The 12,871-nt window shown below is 43.9% G+C and overlaps 2 protein-coding genes across 3 annotated transcripts in view; one reads left to right on the forward strand and one right to left on the reverse strand.

Moving 5' to 3' along the window:
• IARS2 (isoleucyl-tRNA synthetase 2, mitochondrial) overlaps nt 1-10,862 on the forward strand; it is a 36,705-nt gene extending 25,843 nt beyond the window's left edge. Inside the window, exons 17-23 of the mRNA XM_080939255.1 lie at nt 370-495; nt 1,164-1,295; nt 4,169-4,275; nt 4,916-5,061; nt 5,828-6,018; nt 7,418-7,562; nt 8,377-10,862. Of these exons, the coding sequence (XP_080795381.1) occupies nt 370-495; nt 1,164-1,295; nt 4,169-4,275; nt 4,916-5,061; nt 5,828-6,018; nt 7,418-7,562; nt 8,377-8,519 (990 nt within the window). The 3' untranslated portion in view covers nt 8,520-10,862. The remainder of the gene's footprint in view (nt 1-369; nt 496-1,163; nt 1,296-4,168; nt 4,276-4,915; nt 5,062-5,827; nt 6,019-7,417; nt 7,563-8,376) is intronic.
• Nucleotides 10,863-11,007: 145 nt separating this feature from the next.
• Nucleotides 11,008-12,871, reverse strand: part of RAB3GAP2 (RAB3 GTPase activating non-catalytic protein subunit 2) — a 75,871-nt gene continuing 74,007 nt past the window's right edge. For both annotated transcript variants that reach the window (XM_080939235.1, XM_080939234.1), the window contains exons 34-35: nt 11,913-12,071; nt 11,008-11,763 (exon numbers count right to left, since the gene is read on the reverse strand). In XM_080939235.1, coding sequence (XP_080795361.1) covers nt 11,614-11,763; nt 11,913-12,071 — 309 coding nt within the window. In that variant the 3' untranslated portion in view covers nt 11,008-11,613. The remainder of the gene's footprint in view (nt 11,764-11,912; nt 12,072-12,871) is intronic.

A 12,871-nucleotide genomic window follows, 5' to 3' on the forward strand; every position in this document is an offset into this window, starting at 1 on the left:
ATGTTCTTAGGACATACACACTTTAAAGTCGGAATGTCCATCAGATCTGGGGTTACTGGTAATTGGGGCTGGTTGCGGGTACTTTCATGAGAGGTCCATAGTATGTGTTACCTTGCCCCTGTGGCTTTCACATCTTACAGTCACTGGGACAAGCCTGGGCTCTCCCATTTGAGTCAGACAGGATTGTCTTGTTACCCGTCATGTTTTCAGGTTTAGCCTACTTTGTGATGGGTGTTTCAATATTGTACTTACACAGCCTGTGTGTTCACAGACTCAGTTTCTGAAGGGGAACTTTAGCTAAAGCCGCTGTTTCTCTAATTGAAATAAATTGAAAGCTATTCTATTCACATTTTGCTTTTCAATAAAAAGGACCCCAGCAAAGAGCCTCCCTATGGAGCCGACGTCCTGCGCTGGTGGATAGCGGAATCCAATGTCTTCACGGAGGTGACCATTGGCCCCTCTGTACTTGGTGCTGCCAGAGATGACATCAGCAAGGTCAGACGAGATGCATGAAAATGAGCTACATGTGGCTGCCTCTAAATACCCGTGTTAAATTTGTTTAAGACAGTAGCACTAAGAAATGTACATGTCAGACAGATGGTAGTGCACACCTTTCATTTCAGCACTAGGGAAGAAGAAGTAAGTGGATCTCTGTGAGTTTGAGGCCAGCCCGGTCTACAAAGAGAGTTCCAGAACAGCTCAGGCTACACAAAGAAACCATGTGTTGGAAAAGAAAACAGAAGACGAAGAAGTGTACATGTCTTTATATTTGATGAATGTACAGACTACACCATAGGCCTGTGTAATGTTTATATACTTTATATACTTTCCATGTGCTCAGTGACTTTGCAAGCTAGATTCATTTATTTTTCTTTTCACCTGTGAATCAGAAGAAATAGCATATATCCATCTATGTACAAATAAACACATGGGCAAAACAGGCTAGGGAAGAGGACTAATAAAAACCCAGCCAGTGGTTGTTTATAAGACGGTATTAGAATGAGATTTCCTTTGTTCCTTTGCAGTCTTATTTAGGAATATTAGGATTTTAAAATCCTACTAAGAAAATAACAGAACTTAGAAAAAGTGAATGGTTCTAAAGTAACTGGTGAAATGAAGTCTCATGACTTGTCTTTTACTGTGTGCTTTTCCCGTGTGAACAGCTTAGAAACACACTCCGCTTCCTCTTGGGAAATTTGGCTGGTTTTAACCCAGAGACAGATTCTGTTCCTGCCAAGAATATGTACGTCATAGACCAGTATATGCTGCACTTAATTCAGGATTTTGCCACAAAGGTCAGTGCACAGTAGCAGGCTTTGGCAAGTGGTAACATCAGCACTTTCCCCATAACTTCCAGTGAACAGACCTCGCTCGCTAGAAATAATCCCTGTTGTACCCAGAAAGTACAGCACTAAGTTCTGTACAGCCTGGGGTGACCATGGCATGAAGTGTTTTCATGTTTTTGCTGGAATCTTGCTTTTTTCAACATTTAATGTGTGTGTGTGTGTGTGTGTGTGTGTGTGTGTGTGTGTGTGTGCACAGATACACCAGAATTCATATGTGGAGGTCAGAGAACTACTTATGAGACTTGGTTTTCTCATTCCACCTGGTGAGTCCCAGAGATCTAACTTATGTTGTCAGGCTTGATGGCAGGCACGGTTCCCTTCTGAGCCATTCCTTCCTCTCCTGCCTTGATGACTGCCTCCTGGTGAGAGCCACGGCCAGCTTCCCCTCACAGCGGGCTTCTCTCTCAAGATCCTGTTCCTTCAACAAGGAGCAAAACTGCACTGTTTTGGCAGGTGTGCCCCTTAGAGTGTGGAGGACTCCCGAGTCCTCGCTGGTCTGTGTGCTGTGTGTGGTGAGCTTTCACAGCTTTGTGCCTCTTGGGCTCTGCCAGAATATAGCATGAATGGCCTCTAGCCAGTGTCCAGTTGTTCCCCATTGCCCTCAGGTTTCTTGCCATTCTGCCCTTCCGGACTCCCACCCAAGGGCCCATTGAGTTCTCTCAGGGTTTCCCAAGCTCCCAACTCTTTGCTCTTCCACATTCCTCTGACTCACTCTTCCAAAGGTCAGTGAGCCAGAATAACTCTGTCACAACAGCTGCCCATCCTGGGGCCAGCTGTCTAAATCAGTTACTTCCTTTTGACAAGCACTAAGCAAGACCAACTTAAGGAAGAGTTTAGTTTGCATCTGTTTATTTGGTGTGGCAGGGGCCATGCCACATTGCACGTTTGTCTGTCCAGGATCAGGAGAGTGCCAGGGGTCAGACTCAACTGTGAAACCAGGCTTGTGTTGCTTCAGTGCGCCTGTGTCAGAGGCACCTGTGCACATCAGCATTTAGCTAAAATACGGACGAGGGCATGTGTGAGGGACATTAGTGATTCCTGGTGCCTTCTGCTCTTTGCTGTCTTAGAAATGATTTGACTTGGACCAGAGAGATAACTTCACTGATAAAGGCCTGATGACTTAAGTCTGAACTCTAGAACTGGTGGAGAGAGGACCAACTCAAAAGTTGTCCTCTGACCTCTCTGCACATGCCTGTTTTCACATGCACACACAAGTATAAACATAGTAAATAAAAGTACAGATTTAAATGTTTTTCTCTCCCCTTCACCCCGTGCCTCCCCAATATGTCTCTTTTAAGATAGTCACACTGTGTAGCCCTGGCTGGCCTGTACCTTGAAGTGTAGACCATCCTGGCTTCAAGGTCAGATCCATTTGCCTCTGCCCCCCTGAGTACTGGGATTAAAAACGTAGTCCCAAAAAACCTCCAAAATTTAGAAGTGGTGTGAGTCCATTACTCAGGACTTACAGGAGGGACAGTAGCTTGGTGGACAGAGCTTTCCCAGCATGCACAGAGAACCTGAGCTCCCTTGGACACAGCTTTCCCAGCATGCACAGAGGGCCTGAGCTCCCTTAGTGGACAGAGCTTTCCCAGCATGCACAGAAAATCTGAGCTCCCTTGGTGGACAGAGCTTTCCCAGCATGCACAGAGAACCTGAGCTCCCTTGGTAGACAGAGCTTTCCCAGCATGCACAGAGGGCCTGACTCCCTCATCAGCATTGCAGATTTAAACCAAACCCCATGGGGGGCTCGGAAAATAGCATGGTGAGTAAAGAGGTTGCTCTTCAGGCAGAGAACCTGAGTGTGATTTCTAGAACCCACACCACATTGAGAAGGCCAGGTGGCATGAGCTTGAGATTCTAGTGTTGGGATGTTGAAGACAGGTGGGTCTTGAGGTGCAGCAGCACGTTAGAGGAGCATACTTGAGGTCCAGACCAGGAAGAAACCCTATTTAAAAAGCAAAGTTCATGGATCCTGGTTTAAGCTTAACCTCTGGCATCCACATAGATGTGCATCTACACATACATGAATGTGTGTTCTTACACAAAACAAGCAATTAAACCTGGACCTTTCTTTCCTTGGAACATGCTGTGCTGGCCTTCCGGAGTAGTGATGAGTGAACAGTTGTGCCTCTAGAAGGACGCTCTCTAGCGTTCTCCCATACTTGCCTATCTGTCTTTGAAACGTTTTTTTTTTTGTTTCATGTGTATGTGGTGTGCATGCACATGTATGTGCCTGTGCAAGTGTGTGTGTACATTGACAGAAAGAAGCACAAGACTGATAAATGTTCGTCCACCTGTTCTTTGAGGCAGGTTCTTAGAATCAGACGAAATCAAATCAACTGGGCCCGAAAGATGGCTTGTGGGGTAAGGGTGCTTGCTGCCCTGACGATCTGAGCTGGGTCCCCAGGACTCACAGTGAAAGAAGAAAACCAGCTTTGACCTCCACATGTGATCTGTGGCACATGCTTTCTCCCCATTCCCCAAATAAATGTAATAGCAAATTTGTAAAAATAACAAGAAAAGTGAGCCAATTAACAGTACTCAGAATTTTAAAGGGAAAGTTCTACCAAAGGAAAAAAAACTAGAGCTAACCCCATAAGCCTTTGCAGACAGTCTACTTCAGAGATCTCAGCTCCACGCTGAGCTGTGTTTACCCAGGACATGTGAGTTCTGGGGGTCCACACTGGGTCTTATGCCTGTGCAGCAAGTGTGGCATCTGAGCCACCTCTGAGATGTTGGTGAGAAGAGCTTGCTTCACCCATGATGCACTGCTGTTCTCACTGCTCAATGCAGCCTTCGAGTTTACCATCTTTGTTCTCTAGATTACGGACTCATACAAACAGTATGACTTTGGAAAAGTTGTCAGGCTGTTGAAAGCATTCTACACCCGAGAGCTATCCAGCTTTTACTTCAGCATAGTGAAGGATAGGTAAGTGTGACGTGACAGTCCTCAACAGGGATGCTTGTGTGCCTGCCAGCAATGTGCAGGATTCAGTGGCGATGGTGAGCAGCTGGGCAGACCACAGCTGGGATCTGAAGTCATCCTGACTATCGGTCATGCCTGCCACTTACTAGCTTCATGATTGGGGTAACTTAGAGGGTAATTCCTAATCCCGAAACTTGTGAAGCAGAGGCAGGGCGGTCTCTGAGTTTAAAACCAGCCAAGTCTACAAAGAGTTCTATGCCAGGCTGGCCAGGGCTACACAGTGAGACCCCGTATCAAAACATACAGCTGCTCATGTGCTTGGCGACTATTTCCAGTGAGTTACAGCTGCTGGTAGATGAGCAGACCCAGGATCAGTCAGGTACTTCTGTCATAACACTGGCTTTCACAGTGCACCCATGGCACCACTGGGAATGGCAGTCATTCTAATGTGGTTCGTGACCTTATTATGTACAAAGTCAGTGATCTAGACTGTCGTCCACCTGAAACATCCACAGCTGGGCAAAGTATGAGAAAACCTACACACCCTGAGAGAGCATAGACAATGGATGGTAAGGCCTAAAGGCAGCCTGGATGTGGGAAGGCCAGAGCAGCTTCTTCGCTGCTGAGCAAGCTCTTCTTTCAGGCTCTACTGTGAAAGTGAGAAGGATCTTAAACGCCGCTCCTGTCAGACAGCATTGGCAGAAATTTTGGATGTGTTGGTTCGTTCTTTTGCCCCCATTCTTCCTCACTTGGCGGAAGAGGTGTTCCAGCACATTCCCTATGCTAAAGGTAAGGAAAACTGTCCTCTCCATGAGAAAGCTCATGCAGGAGTTGACCGTGGTGTTAGAAGCCTCACCCGGGTACAGTGGCAGTGTTGCTGTGCTGAGGGTCACTCGGCACAGTCTGCTCTGTCCCTTCTCTTAGAGGGCTAGGGCCATCTCTAGTGCATTCTGAAATATATGATGCCCTTGACAATATTGAGAAATCGGTTTTGCTTAAATATGTTTATAAGGCCCTGGAGAGATGACTCATTAGTTAAGAGCATTAGCTGCTCTTCCAGAGGTCCTGAATTCAAATCCCAGCAACCACATGGTGGCTCACAACCATATATAGGGATCCAGTGCCTTCTGGTATGTCTGAAGAGAGCAACAGTGTACTCACATACATAAATAAATCTTTAAATGTGTTTGTTTCAAAATGTATTTTAAGTTTTGTTCAAATAAAATACAGTGCTTTATAGTGAATGCTTTTGTTAGTTTTCTCTATCCTGATTTATTTACAGCAGTGGTGGGTGGAGGGGTCATTTATAAGCCTCGGGCTTGGTGAGCTGCAGTGTCCCCGAGGAACACAAGTCCTGCTCATCATTCTGCTTCAGTTTATGTTATGTTTACAATGTGTAAGTAAAGGGAACCTTTGACTTGTGGCTCTTGGGACCATCAGACTGGTTCACTGAACTTCACATCCTAGATAACAGCCCTTGTCTCCCTTTAGTGGTTGGTTAGAGCTTATACACTGTCTAAACCGTATGTAACTCAATCTCCACTTACTTTTGAAGAACCCAAGAGTGTTTTTCGCACTGGCTGGATTAATACAAGCTCTATTTGGAAAAAGCCAGGACTGGAGGAGGCAGTGGAGAGCGCATGTGCCATGCGAGATTCCTTTCTTGGTAGCATCCCTGGCAAAAATGCTGCTGAATATGAGGTCATCATAGTGATTGAGCCCGGGCTTCTGTTTGAGATCATGGAGGTACGTGTAGTGAGTGGTTGTGTGTAGTGGGTGGATTGGTGGATTTAAGATCTTGGATTAGTTTAGAACTAGGATTCCAGTCTCGAAGTACTGATCTTCTTGATGATTGTTTGAACTTTTGACATATGCAGGGACCTCTTTAGATCAGTGCAGATGTATGAGGCTACATTTAAAAAAAGCGAAAGTTTTATTTATTGAAGGACTGGATTTTGAGAATTTTCCTCATCTGGATCATATTCCAAAAATGAGTTCTCTTTCATTTCATGAGAGTCAGAGACAGAAAATCAACACATTTTCTAAAACTTTCATATTTTAAATCTCACACACATATATATTATAAATGTTTTTTAAAGTTTTATTAGTATCACTTTAGGGCCGGAGATATGGGTCAGCAGTTAAAGAACCTGCTAATCTAGTGGATTCAGTTCCTGGGTTCAGTTCCCAGCACCTACCTGGCTGCTCACAACTGTCACTAGTCTCAGGGGATGTAACACCCTCTCTGGCCGCCTCTAGCCCTCGGTCTGCATACACACAGCAAACATTCATGCTCATACAGTACCTAAATCTGTAAAAATAAAGGAGCGATCTCATTTTCGTTGCTAAACCCAACTTAAACATTTGAAGATCTGAGAGTTAGGGTCGCTGGAGTGCATGACATTGTTAGCAATGGTAAGACAAGGGCTGACGCTGACCTCTGTGGTATTTAAGAATTGGAAGCTGTTGGTAGAAACCGAGGACAAGCTAACCATTGACCTGCCAAGGCTGCACAGCCTAGTTGTGGTTTGCTTTCCACAGTGACAGTTGGGCTTTCCACCTCAGTTAACTTGATCTAGAAACTCATGTCCAGAGGTTTGTTTCCTAGGTGATGCCACATCTTATCAAGTTGACAGCCAGTATTAATTGGCACCACCATAAATGTGACTTCCTTAGGAATCCTGACTAGATGTCAGATAGGAGACTTGTTTCTACATATTACTAAGTGAGTGAACTTGTTAAAACCAAATCAATCTTAGTCTCATAATTTTTAAAGGAATATTTATATAAATTTACAAACTCGTCTTGAAGATCAAAATTATGATGGGAAAATCTCAAAGTGCTTATCAGATACCTGGCTCCCTGTACACTGTGGAAAGGTTGTACTGATTGCCACTAGTACACTGCACTAACAAGTACTTGACAGTATCCTAACTCCTCTGCTAATAGAGGAATCATGATAGGAAAGGAGGCTGTTAAGAAGTTGGCAGCTTTAGCTTATCAGACAAGGGTGTATAATAAACAACCATATAGATTTAGGTTTGGAGGGAATATAGTTTTCAAAGTGAAGCAAATGTATACTCCGGTCAACAACTAAAAGGACTGCCATTTTCAATTGGCACAGTAACTTTCACATCCATTCCAGATGCTCCAAGCTGAGGAGACCTCTAGCACATCTCAGCTGAATGAGCTGATGATGGCCTCCCAGACAACACTGCTGGCGCAGGAGCCACGGGAAAGAACTGCAGATGACATCGAGCTCACAGGGACATTCGTCATCAATCTAGAAGGTAAGAAGAGTAAGCAGGGACTGGATAGCTGATGTCACCCCCAGCTTTCTGTGGGACTGGGTTACGTTAAAGCTGTCTGAGCCAGCTCTCGGCTCTGGGAACTGAGGCTGGGACAGTTCCTTCTACCTCTGAGTAACTTCCAGAGTCCATTTCCCCCTTGTGTTCTGTCATCTGATACATAGTGCCTACTGCCCAGACCCACCCACCACCCTTTCTATGTAAATTCTAAAATTTCCCTTTATGCATTGCCTAATTAAAACACAAGCCATTCTTATAAAGGGTTGGGTAGACTTTTAGTCACAGGATTTCTGTGCTGTTTACAGAGCTGTCAGTTGATTCATCTTTATTAATAGGAATACTGGAGAAAGTTGGGGCTCCTTTTGTGTAACTGAAGTTTTGAGTAGTGGTATTGCCACTGTCTCTACAATTTGGCATTTTGAATTCCTGGGTTAAGAGCTGGGCATGGCTGTGCACACCTTTAGTCCCAGCACTAAGGAGGCAGAGACAGATGGATCTCTGAGGGCAAGGCTACATAGAAGAAACTGACTTTAAAAAATAACCCAGGTCAACTGTGTAGCAGGTCAAGAATGACAGAGGCAGCTCTAAGCATGGCAGACGTGCAGTTGGTCTGAGTTGTCTGCTCTTCAGTAGTCAACTTGTATGATCCTGTTTTAGTGAGTCTGTTACATGGTGAAACCTGGCCCATGTTGAAAACGTGGGAAGGAGGAAAGCTTTGGGAAGGAGCATCCACGGAACCCCTGAGGATTGGTGGTGCAAGCTCAGTGACTGGACATGCTCTGTGTGTTCTTTCAAGGTGGTGACATTCGTGAGGAGTCTTCATATAAAGTCATTGTCGTACCAACTGCCAGAGAAAAGTGCCCTCGATGTTGGAAGTATACCTCGGAGACTGCAGATGCTCTCTGTCCTCGGTGTGCAGAGGTCATTGGTGCAAAGTAGCATTCTGATGTCAACAGTTATGAACAAGATGCTCCCCACAGTACTGACTGGCTAAGGGAACAAACTGCTAGAAAGTTCCCTAGAAAGAACCCTCGAAAGAAATCCAAGGCTTAGGTAGGGAGTAGCTAGTAACAGGTGGGGTAAGAATCAGAAGATTAAAAAGAGTATTTCTTGTAACTACAGAAAGAATAATGTGTATATATACATACATACACATGGAAATATATATATATATATATATGCAGAAATACATGTATACAGGGCAGACACTGAATATGGTTACATTCAATGTGGCAGCAGAATGTTTTATATTTTATTAAAACTTTTTTGACTCAGTATTTAAGTTCTATGTCTGAAAATAAAGGCATTCTGGAAACCTCCCAGCTGATGGTGTAGAAGCTGTGGATAATGAGGTGTGTGTGATTTTGCAGGGAGTGGCAGAGTCGTGTGCCCCTACAAGGTGAAAGGAGTCGTTCCTTCTGCCCACTAGCAAACATCAAGGTTCTGAAGCAGCAGGATTTTGGATGTACTGCAAAGATCATCACCAAACTGTTACTCAAGAGGAGAAATCTTTGTTCTTATGTGTACCAACACTGAGGAAATAACATGAAGCGTTAATTTATTTCACTAATATACATAAGTTCACAATAATGGACAGACAGAAAATAACAGTATATACAGAATTCACTACTTACAGTACATTGACAGTAGATAAATAATAGAGCATTTTTTTTAATACAATCCAAAACTGGATTGATCTTCCAAGGACATCTAATCCACTAAGCAGAATCTAGCTGCCCAGCAACCAGTCCTGACCTGGTGAGGTGTGGAAGGGCTTTCTCTGTTACTATTGTGCACTGTAAGATACTGTTTCTTAATGAAATGGATTGTAGCAACTTCTACCTGAATGTTCTAGTCAATGTAAGCTTATTGTTACTAAGTCTTAGTTTTCCATGATTTTAAATCACAAGTAATCATATTTTAAGAAGCTATTTAAATTTAACAGGCAGTACACTGGCCTTAGATGAACTTTTCTAACAAAGGTAAATCTTTGCAAAAGTGTAAAGCACTGGGAATCCTGGTACTGTGTACTGCTGAATCTGCATTTATCCTGGCCCCTCCACTTGTACATCTAACACAACCTGGAACTGCGAAGTTAGGATTAAACACCTTCATTAATATGGTAAAAATATGTACTAGTAAGAAGAGGGGAGTGTCTAGGGAAATACTAGGGTTACAGGCACAAGCCATGCCCCTGTGGTTACAGGCCATGTGCCACGCACCCTTGTTGTAGGACCTAATTCTTAAATTTGTGACACACTGTTGTTAGAGAATGGATACATAAATGTTAATTTTCATTTCTTACCAGAATTATTTTTAAAGCCCTTAGTGAAGTAGTAGACTGTGTTACTGCTTTTGTTAAACTCAGGATTTAGTTTTTAAATTCTATACATTTTAGACATCTTTTGGATGATAAATCTAACTAAAGACTTAATAATCTGTGTTCTGGTTCTCTTGTGTGACCTACCAAAGTAAACTTAGCCAGTTTTATTCTAAAAAATACAAGCCACCTCCTTCCCAAAAGATGTAATGGGATTAGAGTAAAAAGAAAATCATCATTGGCAATTAGCAGTACTTGCAGCACAAGGCTTTCCTGGCAAGCTGCCCACATCCTGTTTCCTCCAGAGTACTGCAAGGTCCTGGGGCGAGTGGACCTCCTCAGAACTGTGTCAAGAATGGTATGTATGGCAACTACAGGGATTCCAGCATGGACCGGCTGCTCCTCATAGCCACCTGAGCAACATCTGAAACATTTTTCTCAGAAAATTTTCAATCCAATAGTTGGCAGAGTTTTGGCCAGCCACAATCTTATTTAGATCTAACTTTTTAATGAAAAAAGAAGTCATATTTGTGTGTGCCTGGGTGTCACTTTATTGAGGAGTCCCTGAAGAGTATTCTCAACCTTCTAATGGAGTTGGCTTCTTCCCTTGATTGGAATGAGCACTGTCAACCGTGACCATGGCAGACACGAGGACTGCACTGTATGGCTACGTTCCGGACCCTGGAACTGCAGCGAGGACTTGCTGATCTGCAGAGCGCAGCGCACCGCTGACGGGCGGGCGAGCTGGGTTTCCTCACTGCTCTGCACTTGGACTGCTCTAGGCACTACCGCGTACAAAACTACTCGAGGTGCATCTCTCCACCCAGCTGAGGTAGGTTTGCTAAGGCTGTGACAGCACAAAGTGCCCTGTCCTGCTCCCGGACAGGCAGCATGACCAAGTCCCAGAAACAGACATTTTTGAACACTTGGAAGAAAAATAAAGTTGGATTTTAAATATTTTAGTTTCTTTGCTTTGTTCTTTTTTTCTTTTTTTCTTTTTTTAAACATGTCTTACAGGATAATACATTTTTACAATTACCTGATGTGGATACAATTTTGGAACTTGACAAAATAGAGTAAATCTTAATTTACATGATACTTTGATCTTGTTGCTTTGTTCACATCTCTGATTCTTAAGTCTGGCAAATCCAGCAGACTTGAGGTTCTTCCCCAGGGTCCTCTGCTGACCTCAAGCCATTTCTCCACTGACAGCATCAGTACCCTGGACAGGACATAGTCAGCACCCAGAGCTCCCGGCCAGATAGCATCCAGGTGCAGGACCAAACATGAGGACATCTCTGCGTGTTTTAAAGGGACATGGGCTGTATCCCTAGCGTGCTCATGGAAGCTGTGTGAACACACTTAAATCCCCACAGGAATCATTTGGATATGAACTATATTACACTAAGAACAAAATCTGAAAATTATAACCAGCTACAGTACTAAAAGCTTAACAATAAAGCTGCTTATCTGAATGAAAAAATAAAGAATAAAGCATCTGCATTAGTCACAGGACAGTTGATGTGTTTATAATTGTCTTCAGTTTTCTCTGAAGATGTGGAATTTAACCAAGATTGCACTTTTTAAGTAATATATTTATTTGTTATACCAAAAAAAAAAAAAAAAAAAAAAAAAAACCCTTCCAAAGTTCCAAATCTTACTATGTAAAATGACATGCAGTGGTTCACGTAGTCACAGCACTGTAGGCTACTATCATAAAGTAGCCATGGCTTCCACAGCCTCGATGAGGTGCAAGGCGAGGCTGTATTGCCCGTGCTTCTCTGGCAGGAGCTCCATCACTTTATGCACTAGTTTAGCTGTTGCTGCAATGGGCACAGCAGTGTTCTGAAGATCCTGGGGGTTCTGCAAATAGGACATAAAAGCCACTGCATTAGTTTCATGCAGCCAAACAATACCTTACCGACTTAGGCTTTACGATAAAATTCTCCAAATAAAAGCATTTCTTTAGGATGGAGCTCAAGGACCTTCTGCTCTCCCTGCCCTCCACTCACCATTGCCTTCAGCCAGGTGCAGAGTGTGGGTGGGAGTCTGGCCAGCAGCTCCATGCCTTCTTTCGTCTGGGTGTGGAAAAGTGCATGAGCCAGCCTTTGTCCTGTCAACACTAGCAGCTGAGACGCCAGCACCTCTTTGTCCTGAACTTGAAGAATGGCCTAAGGGTGATCAAAGAGAAAAAAGTCCAGCATGAGCTAGTCCTGGGAAGGTTGTCAGTGAAGAGACTACATGACCGTGTGTATGGATAAAGGAAAACTGAAATCTGACCTGCAATTTAAACCCAAATCTTACTCAGCTAATTTTTGTTACCTAAGTTTTCAATTCATATAACAATATACCTCATTTTCAAGTAAATGGGATGATGTTAGATTGTGCCATCTGACTACTCTGTGTACTGAGTACTGTGCTACTGAGTACTCTGAAGGAGCCTGAGGCTTGGAGAACAGCCAACCTCCTCTCCTTATTTATTGCTGACAGTCACTCCTTGAGTGGATACCTACCCACCCTGACTCATTGCTTATGAGGTCTGGCAGCCACACTGGCTTTCTCGCCTTGGACCTTGCCACGTTGGTCCCCATCTCTGGACCTTTGGACTCATCTGTTTCTAAGCTCTGTGAGTGGCTGGCTGCTTCTCCTTGAGAGGTTTTAGTTACCACTTTCTTTTACCCACTGAGACTCCTATGGCTCGATTTACCTTCATCTCTTGATGCAGAGCATCATGCTTCTCTGCTCCAGCAGACGGTCAGTCCTCAAGGGGCCTTACCTGTCTACTGCTCTATGCATGTCTGAACCTGGCAGCAGGCACAAACCTGAATACAGCTTCTCTTGTTGATTTCAGACTTGGTCTCAGGCCCAAGCTGGCCTATGTAGATGAGGCTGACCTTAAAAGTTCTTATCTTGGGCTGGAGAGATGGCTCAGTGGTTAAGAGCACTGACTGCTCTTCCAGAGTTCCTGAGT

This window comes from Micromys minutus (genome assembly GCF_963924665.1).
Source record: "Micromys minutus genome assembly, chromosome: 1".
Classification (NCBI taxonomy): domain Eukaryota; kingdom Metazoa; phylum Chordata; class Mammalia; order Rodentia; family Muridae; genus Micromys; species Micromys minutus.